The 21,531-nt window shown below is 41.2% G+C and overlaps 1 protein-coding gene across 1 annotated transcript in view; it reads right to left on the bottom strand.

The window, feature by feature from the left end:
• LOC134346985 (ADAMTS-like protein 1) overlaps positions 1-21,531 on the bottom strand; it is a 546,173-nt gene that overhangs the window by 400,477 nt on the left and 124,165 nt on the right. The window contains exon 3 of the mRNA XM_063048923.1: positions 19,482-19,601. Coding sequence (XP_062904993.1) covers positions 19,482-19,601 — 120 coding nt within the window. The remainder of the gene's footprint in view (positions 1-19,481; positions 19,602-21,531) is intronic.

Below are 21,531 nucleotides of genomic sequence, written 5' to 3'. Positions count from 1 at the left end.
AGGGCTACAGCAGTAATCGGCTAGGTCGCTCAAACACTGTTTGGAAATAAGCGCATGCCCTCCAGTGGTAACTTTCTGCCATGTTCAGAGGGAGATTTTCTAACTTGTTGCAAAATATTGGGAGAACCTTAACACTGTCTTGTCAAAGTCAAATCACTCAATCTGTGTGGCCTGTTGGCCTGTTCAGGTATCAAGGGCAAGTGAATTGCTCCATCTGCGACCGGAGCTAGATTAGTCTGTAGAACAATTTAATCGCAGGTTGAGGTGGCATTATTGAGAACCTACAGCTTATTCCACAGTTCAATCCATTCTTTTTTTCTGACAGTGCAGGCAGTAATTGGTTTTATTAACTGCAAAGACATTGCAGTGGTGCTACATAACTCCTAAAATTATAGAAATATTCAGCCCACTTTGTCCCTACTGACCAGGATACCAAGCTGCATTAATCCCATATTAGGCCCAAACCCTCTGGCCATCTTCAAGTACCTGTCCAAATGTCTTTTAAACATTGTAACAGTATTTGCTTTCACTTCCTTCTCTGGCAGTTTGTTCCAAATATTCACCATCCTCTGTGTGGGAAAAACACACCCCTCAGGTCTCCTCTATAATTGTCGCCTCTCTGAAAGCTGTGTCCCCTAGTCCTAAACTTGTGAAAAGCTGCCCTGGGAAAGAGACTTTGTCTATCCATCCTATGTTCCATGTAATTTGTAAACTCAATAATTCACCTATCAGTCATCTACATTCCAATGGAATAAATGCAGCCCATCCAATCTCTCCCTGTCACTGCAGACCTCCATTCCAAGCAACATCCTAGTGACGACACAAAGAGCCACTGATGTTGGAATCTGGAGTGCGAAAAGATCAACCTGCTGGAGGAACAATTGATGCAGCGCCATGACCCAAAATTTTGACTACCCTTTTGTCTCCACAGATGCTGTCTGAAGTCACTTCAGGTGATTCACTACTGTACTCTCTCTACTACCGCCACATCTTCCCGTAGTGTAGCAACCAAATCCATACACAATACTCTAAGAGGGGTCTTGAAGCTGCTTGGTACAACTGCATCATGATGGCCCAACTCCTATTAATCAATGCCTTTCCCTCTAAAGGCCTAATACTGAACTGAACACAACCTATGGACTCACTTTCATCTCATGTTCTCGATATTTATTATTATTTCATTATTTTTTTGTATTTGCACAGTTTGCATATTGATTGTTTGTCTTATTGGGAGTGGTGATTCTAATATGTTTCTTGTATTTACTGTGAATGCCCGCAAGAAAATGAATCTCAGGGTTGTATATAGTGACATATTTACTTTGATAATAAATATACTTTTTATCAAACTTTGATCGAGAGGATTATTAAAATAGTAGGGGTAGAGTTCCCTTTGTCCTTACATACCATCCTACAAGCCTTTGCATCTGTCACATCATTCTCCATAACTTCCACCATTTTCAAGGGGATCCTACCACTAACACATCTTTCCCTCTCTTTCTGCAAGGATCGCTCTTTGCCTCCTGCCAGTCAGCCAACCTTCTATCCATGATAGTATCTTTCCTGCAATACCATGGGCTCCTGTTTTCTTAAGCATCCTTACGTGCAGCACTTTGTCAAAGGTCTGCTGAAAACCCAACTATACAGCATCCACTAACTCTCCTTTGTCTATCCAACTTGTTATTTCCTCAAAGAATTTCAACAGACTTTTTAGGCAAGATTTCCCCCTAAGGAAACCATGCTGACTATGGCCTCCAAGTACCTCCAAGTACCTCAAAACCTCATCTTTAATAATGGACTCTAATATCTTCCCAATGATTGAAGTCAGGCTATCTGGCTTACAATTTCCTGTGATTTTTTGTTTCCCTCCTTTCTTAAAGAGTGGAGTGCAATTTTCCAGTCCTTCAGAGCCATTTCAAAATCTAGTGAATCTTGAAAGATTATTACTAATGCCTCCACAATCTCTTGATCTACCTCTTTCAGAACCCTGGGATGTAGCCCATCTGGTCAAAGTGACTTATATACCTTCAGACCTTTCAGCTTCCCAAGCACCATCTCCTTCGTTATGGCAACTATACACTCTTCTGCCCCCTGACATTCTCTAATTTCTGCCCTTCTGCTGGTGAAAACCAACACAAAATGCTGGAGGAACTCAGCAGGCAGGCAGCATCTATGGACAAGAGTAAACAATCAAAGTTTCAGTCTGACTCATCATGAGTACTGTTCCCCATGTCAGCCGCAGTTTTAGCATCCTTCCTTTAGAATACTTCTTCAACTTCCGGGTGTATCTGTCCTGCGCCTTCCAAATTCCCCACAGAAACTCCAGCCATTACTATTCTGCCATCATCCCTGCTAGTGTCTCCTTCCAATCAACTTTGGCCAGTTCATTTCTCATGTCTCTAATTCCCTTTACTCCTCTGTAATACTGATACATCTGACTTTATCTTCTCCCTCTCAAGCAACAGGGTACATAAGAACGTAAGAAATAAGAGCAGGAGAAGGCCGTCAGCCCATTGAACCTGCTCTGCCATTCAATAAGATAATAGCTGATCTGGCCATGGACTTATCTCCACCTACTTGTCTTTTCCCCATAATCCTTAATTTCCCCTATAATGCAAAAATCTATCCAACCCTATCTTAAATACTGAGGTAGCCTCCACTACTTCATTGGGCAGAGAATTCCACAGATTCACACCCACTGGGAAAAGCAATTCCTCTTCATCTCTGTCCTAAATCATATTTATATGATATTAGAGTGAATTATACCATATTTTGATCACTGTCTCCAAAGGGTTTCTTTCCTTCAAACTCCCTAATCAAACCTGGTCTATTACACAATATCACATCCAGAATTTTCTTTCCCCTAGTGGGCTCAACCACAAGCTGCTCTAGAAAGCCATCTTTTAGATATTTCTATCTCCCATTGTAATTTGTACCCCACATCCAGTGTACTATTTGGAGGTCTGTATATAACTCCCATTAGGTCTTTTTATCCTTGCAATTTCTTAACTCTACCCTCAAGGATTCTACACCTTCTGATCCTGGGTCGCCTCTTTCTAAGGATTTGTCTTCATTTTTCAACCAACAGAGCTCCCCAAGCCCCTCTGCTTATCCATTGTCCTTTCAATACAAGGTGTATCTTTAGACATTAAGCTCCCAACTATGATCTTCTTTCAGTGATGAAACGATGTTGCCAACAACGTCATACCTTCCAATCTCTAACGGCACTACAAGATCACCTACTTTATTCTGTGTCACACCTCCCTATCTGGTGTGGGTAAGTGTACCAAATGAGGGACACCAGTTGGAAAAAAACAGATGGTAAGCTGCAACAGCACATTAGTGCAAGGGGTTTTATTTAGTGCCAGGTGAAAAAAAAGAGCAAAATCTGCCCAAAAGTTGTGAAGAGAAAAAGTATTTACAATTAGACAAATGAAAACAAATGTACAAAAATTTACAAATATACAGAGGCTTTCTCCACGCCACACTCTGTCGTTAACTTTCCAATATAACTATTCACCAACCATCAAATCCAACCTCCACACCTCTCAACAAAGCTAAACTGAGGGTTTAAAACTGCCTGCTCCCACTAACCTAGGAATTACTTTAGGATGCCCCAAACTGTCCCTCTGGTCTTTTGGGGCTGTTCTGCTGTCTACAAACCGATGTAACGGTGTGAGTGAAAATAAATGAAGCTGTTTGGAATGCCTATGCCTAGAATCGTTATTTTTATGAGTTATAAACCATAGAGCACATTAACTGAAGGGATTGTTTTAAATTGCCAAGCTAGCGATTGTTTTACTGTTGGGGTGCGTACATGATGAACTCCCAAGAGCCGCAGAACAGGAGGGCAAAGTGTGTGAACTACTGCGGAAAGTAGACCAGGGACAGAATGAGGAGGAGTGACTGCCCGGGCAAAGGGGCAAGGTTAGTGGGAGAGTTAGCACTGCCAACCTGTTCTGTCGCATTCTGTATACCTTGTGCATTCAAATAGAACACCTTCAATCCTGTATTCATCACCCTTTTTGATTTTGCCTCCCACATTACACTTTAACTCATTCCACTGACTATAACTTTGTCCTATCATCTGCCTCGCTACACACGTCATCTAGTTGGATACTGACTGCCCCTTCCTCAGCCCTATAACTACAGTAGCCATTCTCCTGACAAATTAATTTAAACCCTCCCCAACTCAGCTCAGCAAACCTGCCCACAAGGATATTGATCCCCCTTGGGTTCAGATGTAACCCACCGCTTTTGTTCAGGTCATCCCTTCCCATGAAGAGATCCCAGTAATCCAGAAATCCGTAACCCCGCCCCTTTGCACCAATTCTTCAGCCACACATTCATCTGCCAAATCATCCTACACTTGCCCTTGCTGGCATGGTGTATGTCAGCTGAGATTGGGGGGTGAATGAGGCAGACGCAAGGGAAAGAAAGAAAAGCAAGATGTAGGTGTTAATGAGAGTCTAAGGATGTGTAGGGAGTGGTGAGAATACAAGAGGGAGGGTGAGGATAGGCGGAGGGTTCACTGTGGTGTTGTGGGTAATGAGAGGAGGAGGCTCTGAAAGAAATGGTGGAAGAAGAGATGAGTGAGGGTGGGCTGTGGGTAATGGCAAGGAAGGGGAGGGATAAAGCTGAGGTTTGAAGGAATCGTGAATAGTGCGGCTTGGGGAGTGTGGCAGGGCAACTGAGATTGATGCTAGATTTGAGAAGTGAGTAATATCAAGGGAGGAGTGAAGCTGAGATGCTGATGGTGTGGTGGAACAAGACAGGGGTGTGTGACATCCAGGGAGAGGTCAGGATCAGGGTGAGGCCAAAGAGAGAGTGCGATCTCAGAGGAGGCTCACGTGGACGGGAAGTGTGGTAGTGTTAGGGAGGGAGGTGTGAGAGTGGGTATGTCGGTTAGGGTTAGCGAGGTGTGACAGCGGGCTGGGTTGATGCTCTGTTTGTGGAAAATGTGTGAAAGGAAAGAGTTAGGCAGGGGTGGAGTGGAGGTGTGGTATTGTTGAGGGGAAAGTGTGGGTCGTGTGAGGGATGGTTCGGGTTAAGGGTGGGACTGTGAGAAGTGTGCAGATGAAGTATAGTTAAATGGGAAGGGAAGACCAAAGGATATCAAGAAGGGAGAAGAGTGTGATGTGGGTAAGAGAAGGGATAAGGGAAGGGTTAATCATGGGTGTGAGTAACTTGATGACAGAGGTGAGGGAGAGAGGACAAATGTGAATGGAACTGCGTGTAGTGTGTGGGGAGAGGCAAGGATGGTCCTGTGGTTCCTGCGAAGGATAGGAAGAGGTGGTTATTTGTGACTACGTGAGAAAAGGAAGAGGAATGAGAATTTCCAGTGTTCTTGTACTTTTGAGATGAGGAGTTGAGGGTGAAATATAAGAAGTGTTGGGGAGGTGAGAGGAGGGCAGTGATAAGACTAGTGGTAATGGTGGAATGTGCAGAGAGAGTGGGCATGGCTTATGTAAGGGAGAAGGTCGAGGGTGGGAAAGTACGTAATGTCGGGGGAGTGGAAAGGCAACTGTTGGATTTGTGAGGTGTGAGGTTGATGATATGGCAATGCTCGGGGATGTGGGTGGTCAGGGAGTGGAAATGTGAAGGGTGACAAAGGTTTTGTGTCATACAGCTGGTGTTATTTATCATATGAGGATTAACTACGAGGGCAACTGGTTTCTTGTCATTAAGGTGACATAGTTTCATAAAATTCTATTATATTTTTTCATGTAAATGCCTGCATGTAAACAAATCTTAAGGATGTACATGGCAACGTATACCTTGACAACAAACTTGCTTTTGAACTTTGCATCATCAGCAAAATCAATAACATGAACTTCGAGATCACCCCTCATCTCACCAAATGGCACAGCAAGCTAAGTGCTCCACTTCTGCCGGAATCACTTGCATAATAACTCATCAGTATTTCAAGCTTTTAAAATGTTTATCTCACATGCGACTTAACTTTCATGGAACTTCGGTTCTTGTCCATGCTTAATATCAGTGCCTGGCTTCATTCCTACGACTCTCCAGGAGCTGCAGTGTGTAGTAGGGGAGATGACGGCATAGCCCTCGTTCTGTTCCTTTCTCAATATACAATACCGATTCACAAATGGCCCATTACCTGAGGCCAGACACTGATCACACTGAACTCTCCATTGAACAGATCTGAATCTCAGGGATGTGCCCACTTTCACCCACAATACACAGATGCATTTAATGCGAAACAGTATCTGCAACCTCACATCAAAGGAGCACCACAAACATGACAGCAATATTATTTGTCACAAAGTAGCAGATGACATCAAGTATTAGTGATAATTACTATAATGTGCTCCACCATTCGAAATGCGCTAGTAAATTTAATACCCCCGAAAACTGTAGTATATTCTTGCAACAGCCACTTACCCTGAAGCTTAATGCTATTATTAGTCATTGTTGTTATATTAAGGCTGACATACTCATTTTTAAGTACTCAAACACAATCTTCCCCTCCGTTATTGTTGACAATTTGAATGTTACAGATGATATATCTCCACTTAGCGTTGAAGCTTAGCAGATCTAGTTCTCAGGGGACTACGGGACCCCAGCAGCTTCCAAATGTTCAAGACAGCCAGCTCTCAAAACATTCTTGTTAAGGTCAGATTCTCTTTCACTTGCATTCTTTTTCCATCTAATCAAATGACACTAAATGCTTCAGTAGGATAAGTATACCCTATCTATTGGAAACCAGATTATCTGCTACTAGCCACTGGGGCTTTTCACCAGGTCTGCGGCAGCCATGCTGTTACATTCTTTGTGTTACCAGGTGTAGGTGAGTAGGTAGTAGCTGGGTTTTCTTTGATGCAGAAGACCCCTCAGCAAACAAGTACCCAGCAGGTTTCACATAGGAGTACTGTAACTTGTAAAGAAAGAGCTGTCTGTGTGTTATGCTTTGTCACTCCAAAACATAAAACTAATTCTAAGAAAAGGACAGGAGCCCAGGAGAGCATGTTGCAGTTTGTTTTTACTTTAAGCAAGGCATGCATGTACGACATGGTGACATAATATCGTACGCCATCACGTACTTCATACATGTAGCCCATAATGAATCATTTGAAAAACAAAAATTGCTTAATCAAACAATATATTTTCAATATTACACATATATATAATCTCCACAGCACAGTAAGCACAGGAAATTTTAAATTGTCCCTTTCAGGCCTAAAAATGTAACTGCTGTGGAGAATATCTTACTCTTGTGGGAGACAATGTCTTTCCTGACAAGAGAATCACTGAGAGGATCGGGTGATAGTTGTGGCTGTGAAACAATCTCGGGTTCTGGGGCTTCCTCCATGGTGGCTGTAGGAGTTGACTCTGGGACTGCAGGAAGTGGTTCTGTCAGCTCTGGACACTTTTCTTCTGGATGTGTTGGCATCTTGAATAGTACATGGCAATCTGGATCATAATATGCGAGTATAGTGTCTGATGTCACCATTTCCGTTACATTCTGTTAAGCCAGTTCACGCTACTTTATCCATTGCCATTTCTTCCTGATCTACAGTTCAAAGAGTGGATCACAGTAACTAGGTTTGGCAGGATCTTGTTACAATAAATGACAAATCTTATAAAGGACCGCAACTCTGACATACCCTTGGGGCATCCATCACTGCTTAAATTTTCTCTCTTTAAATCTTTTTATTGAGTAAGTATACAAAAAAGGTAAGCCATATAAACATTAATACAATGTTAAAGTATAATAAAATTCCAAAAGATAACAATACCAAAAAGAAAATACTACAAACAATGTAATTTAAGCATAAGAAACCAAGATAACATAATAGTATACTAGATTTTATATATATCAATGGAAAAAAAGAAAAAAAAACCCCAAAAAAAAAAACCCACCGTGCAACTAACTAAAAGCAAAGCAAAGCAATGGGCTAACTTGAAACCAAACAGAGTTAAACTTAAAATCACGTCCTCAATCCCGACCTCCATTAAAACAGTGAAGAGAAAACAAGAAGGGTAAATATTACATTAAATGAAAATATCGAATAAAAGGTCCCCAAATCTGTTCAAATTTAAATGAAGAATCATAAAGGTTACTTCTAATTTTCTCCAGATTCAAACATAAAATCGTCTGAGAAAACCAAAAAAAGGTAGTTGGAGCATTAAGCTCTTTCCAATGTTGTAAAATACATCTTTTCGCCATTAAAGTAAGAAATGCAATCATTCTACGGGCTGAAGGGGAAAGATTACTAGAAATTTTAGGTAGTCCAAAGATAGCAGTAATAGGGTGAGGAGAGATATCTATATTTAATACCTTAGAAATAATATTGAAAATATCTCTCCAAAAAGTTTCCAAAGTAGGGCAAGACCAAAACATATGAGTTAAAGAGGCTATCTGCCCCGAACATCTATCACAGAAAGGATTAATATGCGAGTAAAAACGCGCTAACTTATCTTTGGACATATGTGTGGACATAGCTTGAAATTTATATCCTGGATTAAACTGTTATATTACTCCCCTGTAGCCTCGGTTCGTACTAACTCCTTAAACTCACCTTTTTTTCCTCTCTTTCGTGGTACTCGACAAGGCTGTCCTCTTAGTCCCCTATTATTTGATATTGCATTAGAACCTCTTGCAATTGCTATTCGAGAATCTTTAAATATTACTGGGATAACTCGGGGATTAAAGTCCCATAAATTATCACTCTATGCTGATGATTTACTTTTATATATTTCTAATCCTGAGAGATCCATTCCTGCTGTTTTAGAGTTATTAGCACAATTTGGTCTTTTCTCAGGTTATAAATTAAATCTTAGTAAGAGTGAACTTTTTCCGATTAATAAACATCTTCCCTTATATTATAAATTTCCATTTAAATTGATTAATAATTACTTTTCATATCTTGGGATTAAAATTACTTGTAAACATAAAGATTTATTTAAGACTAACTTTTTACCATTAATAGACCATATTACTCAACTTTCATCTAAATGGTTTCCCTTATATTTAACTTTGATTGGTCGTATTAATGCAGTTAAGATGTTTTTTTTGCCAAAATTTTTATATGTGTTTCAGGCATTACCAATTTTCGTTCCTAAATCTTTTTTTGATAAAGTTGACTCTAAAATTTCTTCATTTATTTGGCAGAACAAGAATCCGAGACTGGGTAAAATACATTTACAGAAAGCTAAGAGAGATGGAGGTTTAGCATTACCTAAATTTTCTCAGCACACTTGTGTCATCCTTGGCGTGACCACAGTAAGTGATCCTTGGTTTAAGGAATTCACACTTGTCGTATTGTGTTCTGAGACCATAACCTTCGAATCATTTTAACACTGTCTTGAGACTTTGGAGATGTTCCTTGTCATCCTTACTGATAACAATGATGTTATCAAGGTAACATCAAGTGCTTGGGCAGTCTTGCAACACCTGGTCCATAGCTTTCTGCTAAAGAGTAGGTGCTGATGCAGCTGCTACTCCAAAAATAAGCCTGTTATAGCGATAAGCTCTTTGTGTATGTTGATAGTGAGAAAAGCATTGAACTCTTCTTTCATCTCCATCTGTAGGTAGGCCTCAGCTAATTCAACTTTGCTGAAATGTTTTCCTCCAAAACATTTGCAAAGATACCTTCTATCCTGGGCAGAGGATATTGATCTACTTTCAGTACTGGGTTGATGATGATCTTGAAATCACCACAGATCCTAAACATTCTTCTTGGCTACTGGGACCACTGGCTTTGCCCATGGGTGCCAAACAACTTTGGAAAGAATCCAAACACAAGGAGTTCTGCAGGTGCTGGAAATTCAAGCAGCACACATCAAAGTTGCTGGTGAACACAGCAGGCCAGGCAGCATCTCTAGGAAGAGGTAAACGCAGCAGGCCAGGCAGCATCTCTAGGAAGAGGTTTACCTGGTCCATTTCCGACACCTCCCTCCCCTTTCTAGATCATTTTGTCTCTATCTCTAGAGACAGCTGATCTACTGATGTCTACTATAAGCCTACTGACTCTCACAGCTATCTGGACTATTCCTCTTCTCACCCTGTCTCTTGTAAAAATGCCATCCCCTTCTCGCAATTCCTCCGTCTCCGCCACATTTGCTCTCAGGATAAGGCTTTTCATTCCAGGACAAGGGGGATGTCCTCCTTTTTTAAAGAAAGGGCCTTCCCTTCCTCCACCATCAACTCTGCTCTCAAACGCATCTCCCCCATTTCACGCACATCTGCTCTCACACCATCCTCCTGCCACCCCACTAGGAATAGGGTTCCCCTGGTCCTCACCTACCACCCCACCAGCCTCCAGGTCCAACATATTATTCTCCATAACTTCCGCCACCTCCAATGGGATCCCACCACCAAGCACATCTTTCCCTCCCCCCCCGCCGCTGCTTTCCGCAAGTATTGCTCCCTATGCGACTCCCTTGTCCATTCGTCCCCCCCCCCCAATCCTTCCCCATTGATCTCCCTCCTGGCATTTATCCTTGTAAGTGGAACAAGTGCTACACGTGCCCTTACACTTCCTCCCTTACCACCATTCAGGGCCCCAGACAGTCCTTCCAGGTGAGGCGACACTTCACCTGTGAGTAGGCTGGGGTGATATACTGCGTCCGGTGCTCCCGATGTGGCCTTCTATATATTGGCGAGACCCGACGCAGACTGGGAGATCATTGTGCTGAACACCTATGCTCTGTCCGCCAGAGAAAGCAGGATCTCCCAATGGCCACACATTTTAATTCCACATCTCATTCCAATTCTGATATGTCTATCCATGGCCTCCTCTACTGCAAAAATGAAGCCACACTCAGGTTGGAGGAACAACACCTTACATTCTGTCTGGGTAGCCTCCAACCTGATGGCATGAGCATTGAGTTCTCAAATTTCCGCTAATGCCCCACCTCCCCCTCGTACCCCATCTGTTATTTATTTATATACACTCATTCTTTCTCTCTCTCTCCTTTTTCTCCCTCTGTCCCTCTGACTATACCCCTTGCCCATCCTCTGGGCTTTCCCCCCCCTCCCGCTTTTTCTTTCTCCCTAGGCCTCCTGTCCCATGATCCTCTCATATCCCTTTTGCCAATCACCTGTCCAGCTCTTGGCTCCATCCCTCCCCCTCGTCTTCTCCTATCATTTTGGATCTCCCCCTCCCCCTCCCACTTTCAAATCTCTAACTAGCTCTTCCTTCAGTTAGTCCTGATGAAGGGCCTTGGCCCAGAACATCAACTGTACCTCTTCCTAGGGATGCTGCCTGGCCTGCTGCGTTCACCAGCAACTTTGATGTGTGTTGCTCGGAAAGAATCCCTTCAGCCTCCATGTGATCTAGCTCACTGGCTACTTTATCACAGATGGTATAAGGAACTGGATGGTGTTTGCAAAACTTGGGTGTAGCATTCTCATTTAGCACTATTTTACCCTTGATTGAGTTTTCTAATACCATCTTTGAACACTGCTGTGGTATCATCCAGTACTTTTCTCAATTCACTTTCAATTGACTCTATTACAGAGAATGTGGCATGCAAATGTTGGATGGATCTCCAATCAAGTTGCAGTTGCCTCAGCTACTCATGACCTGACAATACTGGCCCTCCTGTTTTCCCCAAAGTGGCCTGTTGGTTGTTGTATTTCAGTTACGAAAGTCATTCCCACAGGAGTTATCTTTTCTCTAGTATAATAGTTTAAATGATTATCTGCAGGCTTCAGTTTAGTATCTTTGAAATACTGTTCAAATTCATTTTGTGGAATGATTGAATCAGCTGAGCCAGTGTCCAACTCCATTTCAATTAATTCACTGTTCACTTCTGATGTAAGACATATTGCTTGTCTATTGTTAGTTTTCACATTGCAAATCTTAAGGCTGCACAGCACTGGTGTCACTCTCATCATAATCAGATTTTTAATTAACAACATGCAGATTAGTGCTCTTTGAAACTGCAACTTGATCTTTCAGCTTTTTCTCTTCCCTGCGCAGTGCATTTATTTTTGTCTGCCCAACATTCTCTTTGTCTGTGTCCTACTCTGTTGCACTTTCTACAAATTTCACATTTAAATCTGCATTGGTCTGATGTATATGAGCCTCTCCCACAACTGTAACACAATTTGGTCAGCTAGGCAGGTTTCTGTTTACATGTTGCACTTTTTGTTCACACTTGCTTTCATTCCAGCCTACAACTCAGCTGCATCCATCTGCTGTTTCCACTGATACAGAGATCTCAACTGCTCTTCAAATGTGAGCTGTGCTTCAGTTGGAGCCATTTTTGAATGCTTTCTTGTAAGATTCCACAAACTAAACAATCTCTATGTATCATTGAGCCCATCACTGAACTGCCAATACTCAGATGACTTCTTCAATTCATCCAGGTTTGCTGAAATCGACTCCCTTTGCCTTTGATTTCACTTAATACACCTAGAGCATTCTGCCATCAACAATGGTTTTGGTTCATGCATTACTTTCATGACATCAAAAAAACATATTCTGGCTGGTTTGGTTGGAGCAGTCAAACCTCTAAGCAAACCATATGTCTCTAAACCCAATGCACTCAGCAAAAGTTATACCCATTTTTCATTGACTGTTTAATTTGCTTTAAAATACTGCACAATGCACTCAGTACACAAAACCAAGTTATCTCTTACGCAATCAAACTTGTCATATTTTCAATGTAGCCCCCCATCTCTACCTATTTTAAAAACGTATGATTATTATCACTTGGTACTCAGTTTATGAACCCGTGAATTTATTCATTTTGTGCCTTTTTTTAAAACTCTCCTTTTCCGAAGAAACCACATGCTGCAATTTTTGTTTTACTCAAATGTTTCCCTGCACTTCAACAGTAGGTAGACATCTAGGGTTTGTTTAAAACTTCTTCTTTGCCACCATTATATTTTGTAACTCCAAAGCATAAAACCAATTGCAAGAGAAAAATGGACCCCAGGAAACGTGTCTTAGTTCGTTTTTACTTTAAGCAAGGCATGCATGTATAATGTGGTGACATAATGACATATGCCATTCAAGTAATTTGTACATATAGCTATAATGATGTAATATTCCTATTGATTTCATTTATGATGAAGAATAATTGAAACGTGTCAAATTCAGGGCCACTCTTCCAGTACAACATCAAACCTCCTCCTCTACTGCTGTTAGATCTAGCTCAGAAGATGCTGCTGCATGCTAATCTCCTTGGGCAATCAACAGCTCCACACACAGAGCTGTTGCTCAACTGGACAGCCCATCCCATGTTTTCCTCATAAACTCAGAAAGACCCTCTGCTGTAACACACATAAAATGCTGGAGAAGCTTAGCAGGTCAGGCGACATCTAGAGAGAGGAAAAAAGAACCGATGTTTTGGGCCAAGCCCTTTTACTATGGCTTTTCCTTTGTTCTCCATGTCCTCCCAAATGCAGGCCTTAGCACCCTTGCTTGCTGCTGTTTCTCTTCCCGTTTGCAGTCCCCAAATTTACATTCATGTTAAATTTGATTATCATTGCCACATGTGCCAACGTACAGTGAAAAACTTGTCTTGCACACAGCTCTTATAAGATCAACTGACATTCCTCCTCAATGAGAATATTTTTGCAGAAGTCCTGGCCAAAAGCTCCAGAATTCACCATTAAGGTTTTTGAAGCGAACAGGTTCTGGACTACCAGTGAGTGGCAGTACTGAGTTACTAGCTAGATGCTGGCCTGGTAAACAATGCAGAGGAAACTGCTTCAAACTAAAGTCAGGGGTAGACATTAAAACAGTCTCCAGATCAGGACTTTGAAATGCCTCTGAAACCCACAATGACTTTCTCCGTGCCTAGAGTTTCAGCCAATTGTCTGGGTAGTTAAAGCATCACCACGCTGATTTTCACAGTTAAAGAATCTTGGAACAATTTCCCGAAAGAGCCTGGGTGGATTTGAGATAAATAATATCTCATGTCTTGGAATTTTATCAACTGAAAAAATGTTGCTCATGAACACAAAACTAATCTATTAACAAAGCATCTGGTACACTGATGATGACTTTGCTTGTAGCTGTTTCAGCACAAGGCTCAGCGCTATTGGTAAGCTACAGTAAAAGCAATTGCCCCTACCTCTCAAAATCTGGTGCAGAATTTAAGAAAGTGACAGAATATGAACAGATGTTGTACTGGATTACAGACTTGACCCCCTGACAAGATGCTACTGTGAGGCTCTAGATAGAGTCATAGTCAGAAACTGACCTTTTGCCCATCTAGCCCATGTCAATTCAATCTTCTGCAAAGTCCCATCTACACTCATAAGGACCATTACCCTCCAAACCCCTATTATCCATGTACCTATCCAAGGGAGGGAATGGGGTAGGGAGGGTACGTCGACTCAGACCATGAGAGGCCTGCGTCAGGCATTTTCATGCCTTACAAGGTGCAGATTGGAAGTCTATGTGGGGCGCCACTCCTGGCACAGGCTAGAGTAATGTGTGATTAAGTGCCTTGCTCAAGGGCACAAACACACTGCTCGAACTAGCGACTTTGAGAGAACTAGACGAACGCCTTAACCACTTGGCCACGTGCCCAACACAACCAATCTAAGCTATCCAAACTTCACTTAAAAGTTTCAATTAAACCTGAATCTATCATTTCCAGCAGGTGATGAAGTGTTCCATTTATATACTAGAGGGCATGCATTTAAGGTGAGAAGGGGTCATTTGAAAGGAGATTTGAGGAATAAGATTTTTAAACACAGAGAGTGGTGGGTCCCTGGAATACACTGCCTGGTGTGGTCATAGGGGCAGAAACATTAAGAAACTTAAGTGAGATTTAGATAGGCACATGAATTTCAGGTAAGTGGAAGGATATGTCAGCATTAGGGAATAGTTTAGTTGACCATTTGATTACTAATTTAATTGGTTTAGCGTAACATTATGAGCCAAAGGGCCTGTTGCTGTGCTGTACTCTTCTGTGTTCTATGTCCCTGTAGCAGCCAAAACTCAATGAGAAATACTATGACCTGAGTCAAACGGGTTGAACACAATCAGGTAGGCGAATCAGTAGCAAGAAGGCGCTGCACTGTTGAATGTGCTACCTTTATCAATGAAAATGAGAATCTTTCTCTGCGAGGAAGGTAGCTGGGGATTTGATGTTATCGTCACTTTTTTTGTGAGGAAGGAGGTTGGGGATTTGATGTCATCATTTCTGGTTTTTCTTGTGAGGAAGGGGGTGAAGGGGGATTTGGGATTTATGAATTTTGTTTCGTTTTCTTTTTTGTGTCAGTGGAAGGGAGTTATGGTTTTTCTTTCCAACAACTTCTGTAGCTTTTCTGTATTTCATGGTTATCTGGAGAAGGCTGATATCAGAGCTACCTCGTACACGCATACTTTGAAAATAAAATGAATTTTGAACATTTGAAACATTGCAACATAACATTTGAAATAAGGGCAGGAGCAAAACCATCTGACTCTTCAAACCTGCTTTGCCATTCAGCAAGATCACGGTTTATCTCCTGCCTCGGCATTAAGTTCAGACATTGTCACCATATCTCCTAATTCCCTTAATACCCTGAAATCCATTTATCTCTGAAATGAATAAACATCTCTGCAGCCTCTCTGGTGGATAACTCAATGATCCAATGCCCTCAGTGAAGAAATTACCCCACATTTCAACCCTAAACTGCCTACCTGTTTCTGATATTGTGGTGCCTAAGCTCCTCAAAAAGTAGCAAGATCCTTCTTAAATCAGTCCATAGATTGCAATGAGAATTTTGTAAGAGACATTATTGAACCAAGGTCTGCCTGTTAATTCAGGTGGACATAAAAGAGCAGATGCCCAGTCAACACCCATAAGTCAGATCAGCAGCTCAATCTGTTGGGACAGATTTCCGTGTGCAAATTCCCAGTTACACTTCCTACATTATAACAAGGGATGCAGTTCAAAAAGTACCTCCCCAGCTAGAAAATGCTTTGGCTACAGTGAAAGGTGCAACTGAAATGCAAACCTTTAATTCTTTATTGCAACATGCCTTGTTAGTTTCCGTCAAATATTATCCTGGTGACTTCCATGGCTAAATGGAGGCCAGTCATTGTGGGGATGGATGGAAAAACTTCAAAATGATTGCACATATACCTGCAGAACTGAAGACAGGTATTCAGCAAGCAACTCAGGAAAGCAGGTGTCCTACAACTTTAGAGCACAGTCTAATAAACGTTAAAAGAATATTACTTGCAGGCTGTTTCAGTTACAGTTATGTACAATGACTTCTCAATTATTTTTTTGATAATTAGGGAGAAATTGTATGTAGTGTTCAGCTTTGGTCATTTACCCATGAGAATAATTCTGAAGATCTTTTCCTCTTGCAGAGCTGATCATCACTCTGTCCCTCACAACTTTATGTGACATTGTTAACTTTCAATGTTCCACTTCAGTTTATTTTGCAACAGAATCTGTCAACTGTCCAACGCTTTCCCAACAAATGCAGTGTTTAAGTAAAGTTAAGCCAACGGTTTTGTCCATGATGATTGTTATTGCAGTGAAATTGTCATTTTTGAGATAATGTTTAATTCATCAGGGTAAAGCTGTCACAATTCACAATAACCACAGGTAAAGTCGCAATTTCCAAACTGCAAAGAACAGAGTAATCAAGACACCGAAACTGCAACATTTATCAGGACAAGCAGGTGAGGTGTGACTGAAGGTTTCCACCTGGAAACACTAACATTATCAGACCCTGACTCCAGATGCAGGGACGGGATTTTAATTCATGTTTCCCTGCCTCAGAATCACTAGTCTTTTTACATTCTGTAATCACTGTGCCTCTGTATTACTAGTTCTTCTTGGAAAATAAAAGTAAAACAAAGCACGGCAGCTGTGGTGGAATTGAGACCCATTCTTCTTTTCTTTATTCTTTTACAGGGTAGCCGTGGATTCAGGCTGTGCAGATGATCATGTGTCATGCTGTAACCAACTGCACACACCACATTCTTTCCTGCCTGGATCAATACCCACTCTAACCTTTCCTAAAATTGTTAAATCTTATCTCCAAAATCTGCCCAAATGTTGACGATGCCTTGCCAAGACTTGAGAGAAATATCTGATTACATTCTGAAACACGAAGAGACGACATCAATAAAACTTAATCCTTTAAACATTCCATAAACTGCAGATCGTAATTGAAAGGAGATCTCCAAAGTGTTGTAATCAAAGTTTGATGTAACCAGCTTGTTTTGAGTGGATTTTATAATCTCATAGAGCATAAATAAAGCAGGCAAAGTGGATATGGAATGGAATTCCTGGTCTCCAATTATCTTTTTCAATGATGTGTACTTACTACTCCAACAAACTTCCGTTTAACAATCTCCTCAGCTATCAGTACCACTTGCATCCATATCTTTTAGTGAAGGAACAGTATTCGATAGGCTGATAAAGTAATGGTTAAAATTTTTATTCATAATATCACCACAATTTGTTTTCAAATACCCATTTGTAGCTTGACCACTGAAGGAATTTAAATTTGATCATTTTAGGAGCAGCACTTTAAAGAAATTCATATTATATATTTACATGATTATATGCATGTGATAATGTTAATGATTATTTTAGGGAATGAGGGTGGGGATGGGTGAAGGCCCCTGCTGGCCTCACTTACACACACCCCATAATACACAGACATCCCACCTCTCCCGGAAGTTCTGGGAGTCTCCTGCATATTGATAGCGGCTCCCTGATGCCCGGAAATTATATACAATACCCCGGAAATCGATTTTTTAAGAGCGTGAGGGAGAGCGAGAGCGAGCATCCTGATTGGTCTCTCTTCATGCTAAGTAGACCTATCAGTTTTCTTTGTGGGCGGACTTTACAGTCAACCTCAAAAATAATGAGTGTTGCTCGTTGCACTGTTCGTAACAGTGACTTTTCTATTGCCCATGGTGGGTTAAAATGTAAAAGACATGTTGAGGTGAGTTTCACAGGTGTCATTCGATCATTAGCATAGCTAACGTTATTTAAACTAGCTGGCTAGCTGTTAAGGAGCTACTCTATTGATGTCCTACGTGATGAGGCCAAACTCCCTGTAGACTTGCTTAAAGTTGTAATAGAATAAACATGATAATATAATATAAGTACATATTTTAATGTCACATTTTCTGCATATATCTAACTTGGTTTACAGATTAGACAAAATCACTAAACAACGTATTACCTACACCCTTGGAGGTCGTCCGGGGAGGGGGGGCAGTGATATGGGGTTGCGGAGGCAGGGGTAGTACCTCCTTGAAATGAGTTTTTGCAAGGTGGGATGTCTGAATACAGATTTAATACAGGAAAATGCAGCACAAAGTCTGCATTCCGAGAGTGTGGTACCACATCCTCCAGTGTTGAAATACTGATTCAAAACAACACCATAACTTTGTCAAGACATTTACAAATATTTCACTAGTTTTGCAATTCTCCTGCTGGAATTTCATGGTTGATGGGAGACAGAATGCCTGGAATATTACCAAATATTATATCAGATAGATTTGGGCCCTGCACACCTCAACTCATTGGGAGTGGAAGTAACTTGGGCAGTAACACAAGCTGATAGTAGCTAATTGGCACTTAGAACATATTCTGCTAAACTTTATTTCCCCACGGTCAAATGACTTCTGATTGCTTCATTAATCATCTCACCTCAGACATGCGCTACATGTGTCCTGTCGCCAATGTTCGGGGAATTTAGGGTGGATAGTTAATGCTGGCCTTTCCACTAAAGGAAAATGGTCATTTAATGTATATTCAGACAAATTAACGTGCTCAAAGGACAAGAAAATGATAAACTCACCCAAAATGTTGATTTCTTACCAGTACTATAGGATTTTGAGGAAGGTCAATCCAAGGTTAATTGGGGAGAAAGTTTATAATTGTTGTGCTTTGAGCTAAATTTTAAGTTGTTACTTGAAACAACACAATTAAAACATAATAATTATGCTATTTCTCAGTAAGGTGAGGGCCCCAGTCAGTTCCACCAGTCTCATTGGTCCACACAGTGCTACAGAAGCAAAATTTTCAGTTCCATGAGGATGAAGTAACCTCTCCCTATTAAAAAATGGAATCAAACACCAAATAAAAATACATACTTTCTTGTGATGGAAAGGAATGTTTGTTGAGCTGATAAGATTTATGGAACTGCATTCCAAAAGCAGAACTATGCTGGGAGAATAGCTTTCTGTGGGCAGCCAAGTAGCTTAACCTTTTCAGCAATCATTTCTCATGTGGATTTAGACCTAAGGTAGCCAAACATTCAAATATTGCCGGTTTGTGTGAATCTGTTTGATTCTCACTTTGAGCTGAACAATACAGAAGGATTTCTATTTGGACAGAAAACAGCAAGAGAAGTGATTGGTACCTGCCAGTTGATTTGGTGAAGCAGAAAGGAAATATTTCATCCTTTCAACAGGGATAATGAACACTAATAAAGAGCAAACAAAAAGGTCACATGTTCATATCTCCGATGGGTTGCTACAATGTTTGTATAATTACACGCACCACAAACTATTTGCTCAGTTACTAACCTGATCTTCAGGCTTGTGGCTCAGGGTTTGGTCTCCCACTGATTCTTCAGGATAACTTTCCCTACGGATCAGTGTGAACTCGGGAAGAAATTCTGCTCCTTGTACATAAACTGCACTCATCTGTAATCAGAAGTTTTAACGAAGGATTAATGCTTTATTTTGGTAATCATCAACATTTCTCCCAGCTTTGAACACAAAATTATTAGTAACCTCCCTTCTGTGTTATGTCAAATTTGCGAATCACACAGCAACACATATTCTTCAAAAGGTATTTTTTCCCTTAAAAACATAGGTGAATTTCCAATGGCCTTTTTTCATTGTGCATCCAAAGAAGGATTCTTGAAACTGTGTGTGGAAAGTCCAACTCAAGGAGAGAACATACTGAGCCTAATTTTGGGAAAGGAGCCGGTCCAGGTGACAGACATGATAACAAGTAAACCTTCTGGGAATAGTGACCACAACTCATTATCACTTTAGGATAGTTATGAGGAAGGGTAAAATTGGATCTTGCGGCAAGATACTTTAAGGCAAATTACGACAGGATATGATAGGAACTAAGGGGTTTTGGTTGGGGGCAGCTGATATGTCTGACAGGTGGGTGTAGTTTAAAGAACAGCCAAGCAAAATTGAGGATCAGTATATTCTGGTAAGAAGAAATAGGAATGGTAAGGTAAGGAACCCTGGGATGACCCAAGGGGTCCTAAATTTAGTCACAAAGCATACATATGGTTTAGAAAGCTAAAATCAGACAGGACCCTTGTGGAATAGAAAGCAGGAAAGTGCTCAGGCAGGTGATTAGGAAAGCTAAAAGTGGTAATGAAGTGCCGTTGGCAAGCAGGGTCAAGGATAATCCCAAGGGATTGTATACTTATGTTAAGAACATCAGGAAAACCAAGGAGAGGGTAGGCCCACTTAAGGAAAAAGGAAGGCTTGGAGTCACAATGAGTTGTTGAGGTACTTTTATTGGCATTTACCAAAGAGAAGAAATTGAAGGTTAGTGAAAACAAACAAGGGAATTCAAATGAAACCATAGAAACTATAGAAACTACAGCACAGAAACAGGCCTTTTGGCCCCTGTTGGCTCTGCCGAACCATTTTCTGCCTAGTCCCACTGACCTGCACATGGACCATATCCTCCATAATAGAAACCATAGAAACTACAGCACAGAAACAGGCTTTTTGGCCCTTCTTGGCTGTGCCAAACCATTTGTGCTGGGACATTTGGAAATTAAGGAGGAGGTAGTGCAGGGTCTTCTAAAAAGCATTAAGGTGGATAAGTCCCCAGGACCTGATGGCATATATCTCAGAATATTGAAAGAATCAAGTGAGGAGATTTCTGGTGCTTTGACAAAGATCTTTGCGTTCTCACTAGCTATAGGTGTGGGCCTGGAGAACTGGAAATGAGGGAATATTGTGCCTTTGTTCAATAAGGGAAATAGGGATTATCCAGTGAGCTTCAATCAGTGGTAGGGAAGTTGTGTGAGCAGATACTGAGGGACAGGATTTAAGCATATTTGGAAAGACATGGCCTGCTTAGTGTACAGGACAAGTCATCCCTCACAAACTTGATTGAGGTTTTTTTGAGGATGTGACAAAGATGCCTGATGAGGATAAGACAGTGGATGGTATCTTCTGGGCTTTAGTAAGGCATTTGATAAGGTCCATCATAGTAGTTTGCTTCAGGTTATAAAAAGCCATAGAACCAGAGTGAATTGCAAGTTTGGATTCTGAACTGGATTGCCATAAAAGTCAGAGAGTAGTGGTGTAAGGCTGTTATTCTGACTGCAGGTCCACGACCAGCAGAGGTCCACAAGGATCAGAGCTGTGACCTCTGTTGTTTGTGATATTTATCAATTACTTGGATGAAAATGTAGATGAGTGGATTAGCAACTTTGCAGAGGACATCAAGATGAAAGGAGTTGTAGATCAAAGGGGCAGTGGGGCATAGTTCAGTTATAGATATGAACAGAGTAGTGGCAAATGGAGATTAATCCAGCCAAGTATGAGCTATTACACTTTGAGAGGACAGATGAAAGGAGAAAGTGTACAG

The sequence above is a fragment of the Mobula hypostoma genome, chromosome 5 (genome assembly GCF_963921235.1).
Source record: "Mobula hypostoma chromosome 5, sMobHyp1.1, whole genome shotgun sequence".
Taxonomy (NCBI): domain Eukaryota; kingdom Metazoa; phylum Chordata; class Chondrichthyes; order Myliobatiformes; family Myliobatidae; genus Mobula; species Mobula hypostoma.
The sequence above is the reverse complement of the archived record's forward strand: the minus strand, read 5'-3'. Positions and strand labels throughout refer to the sequence as shown.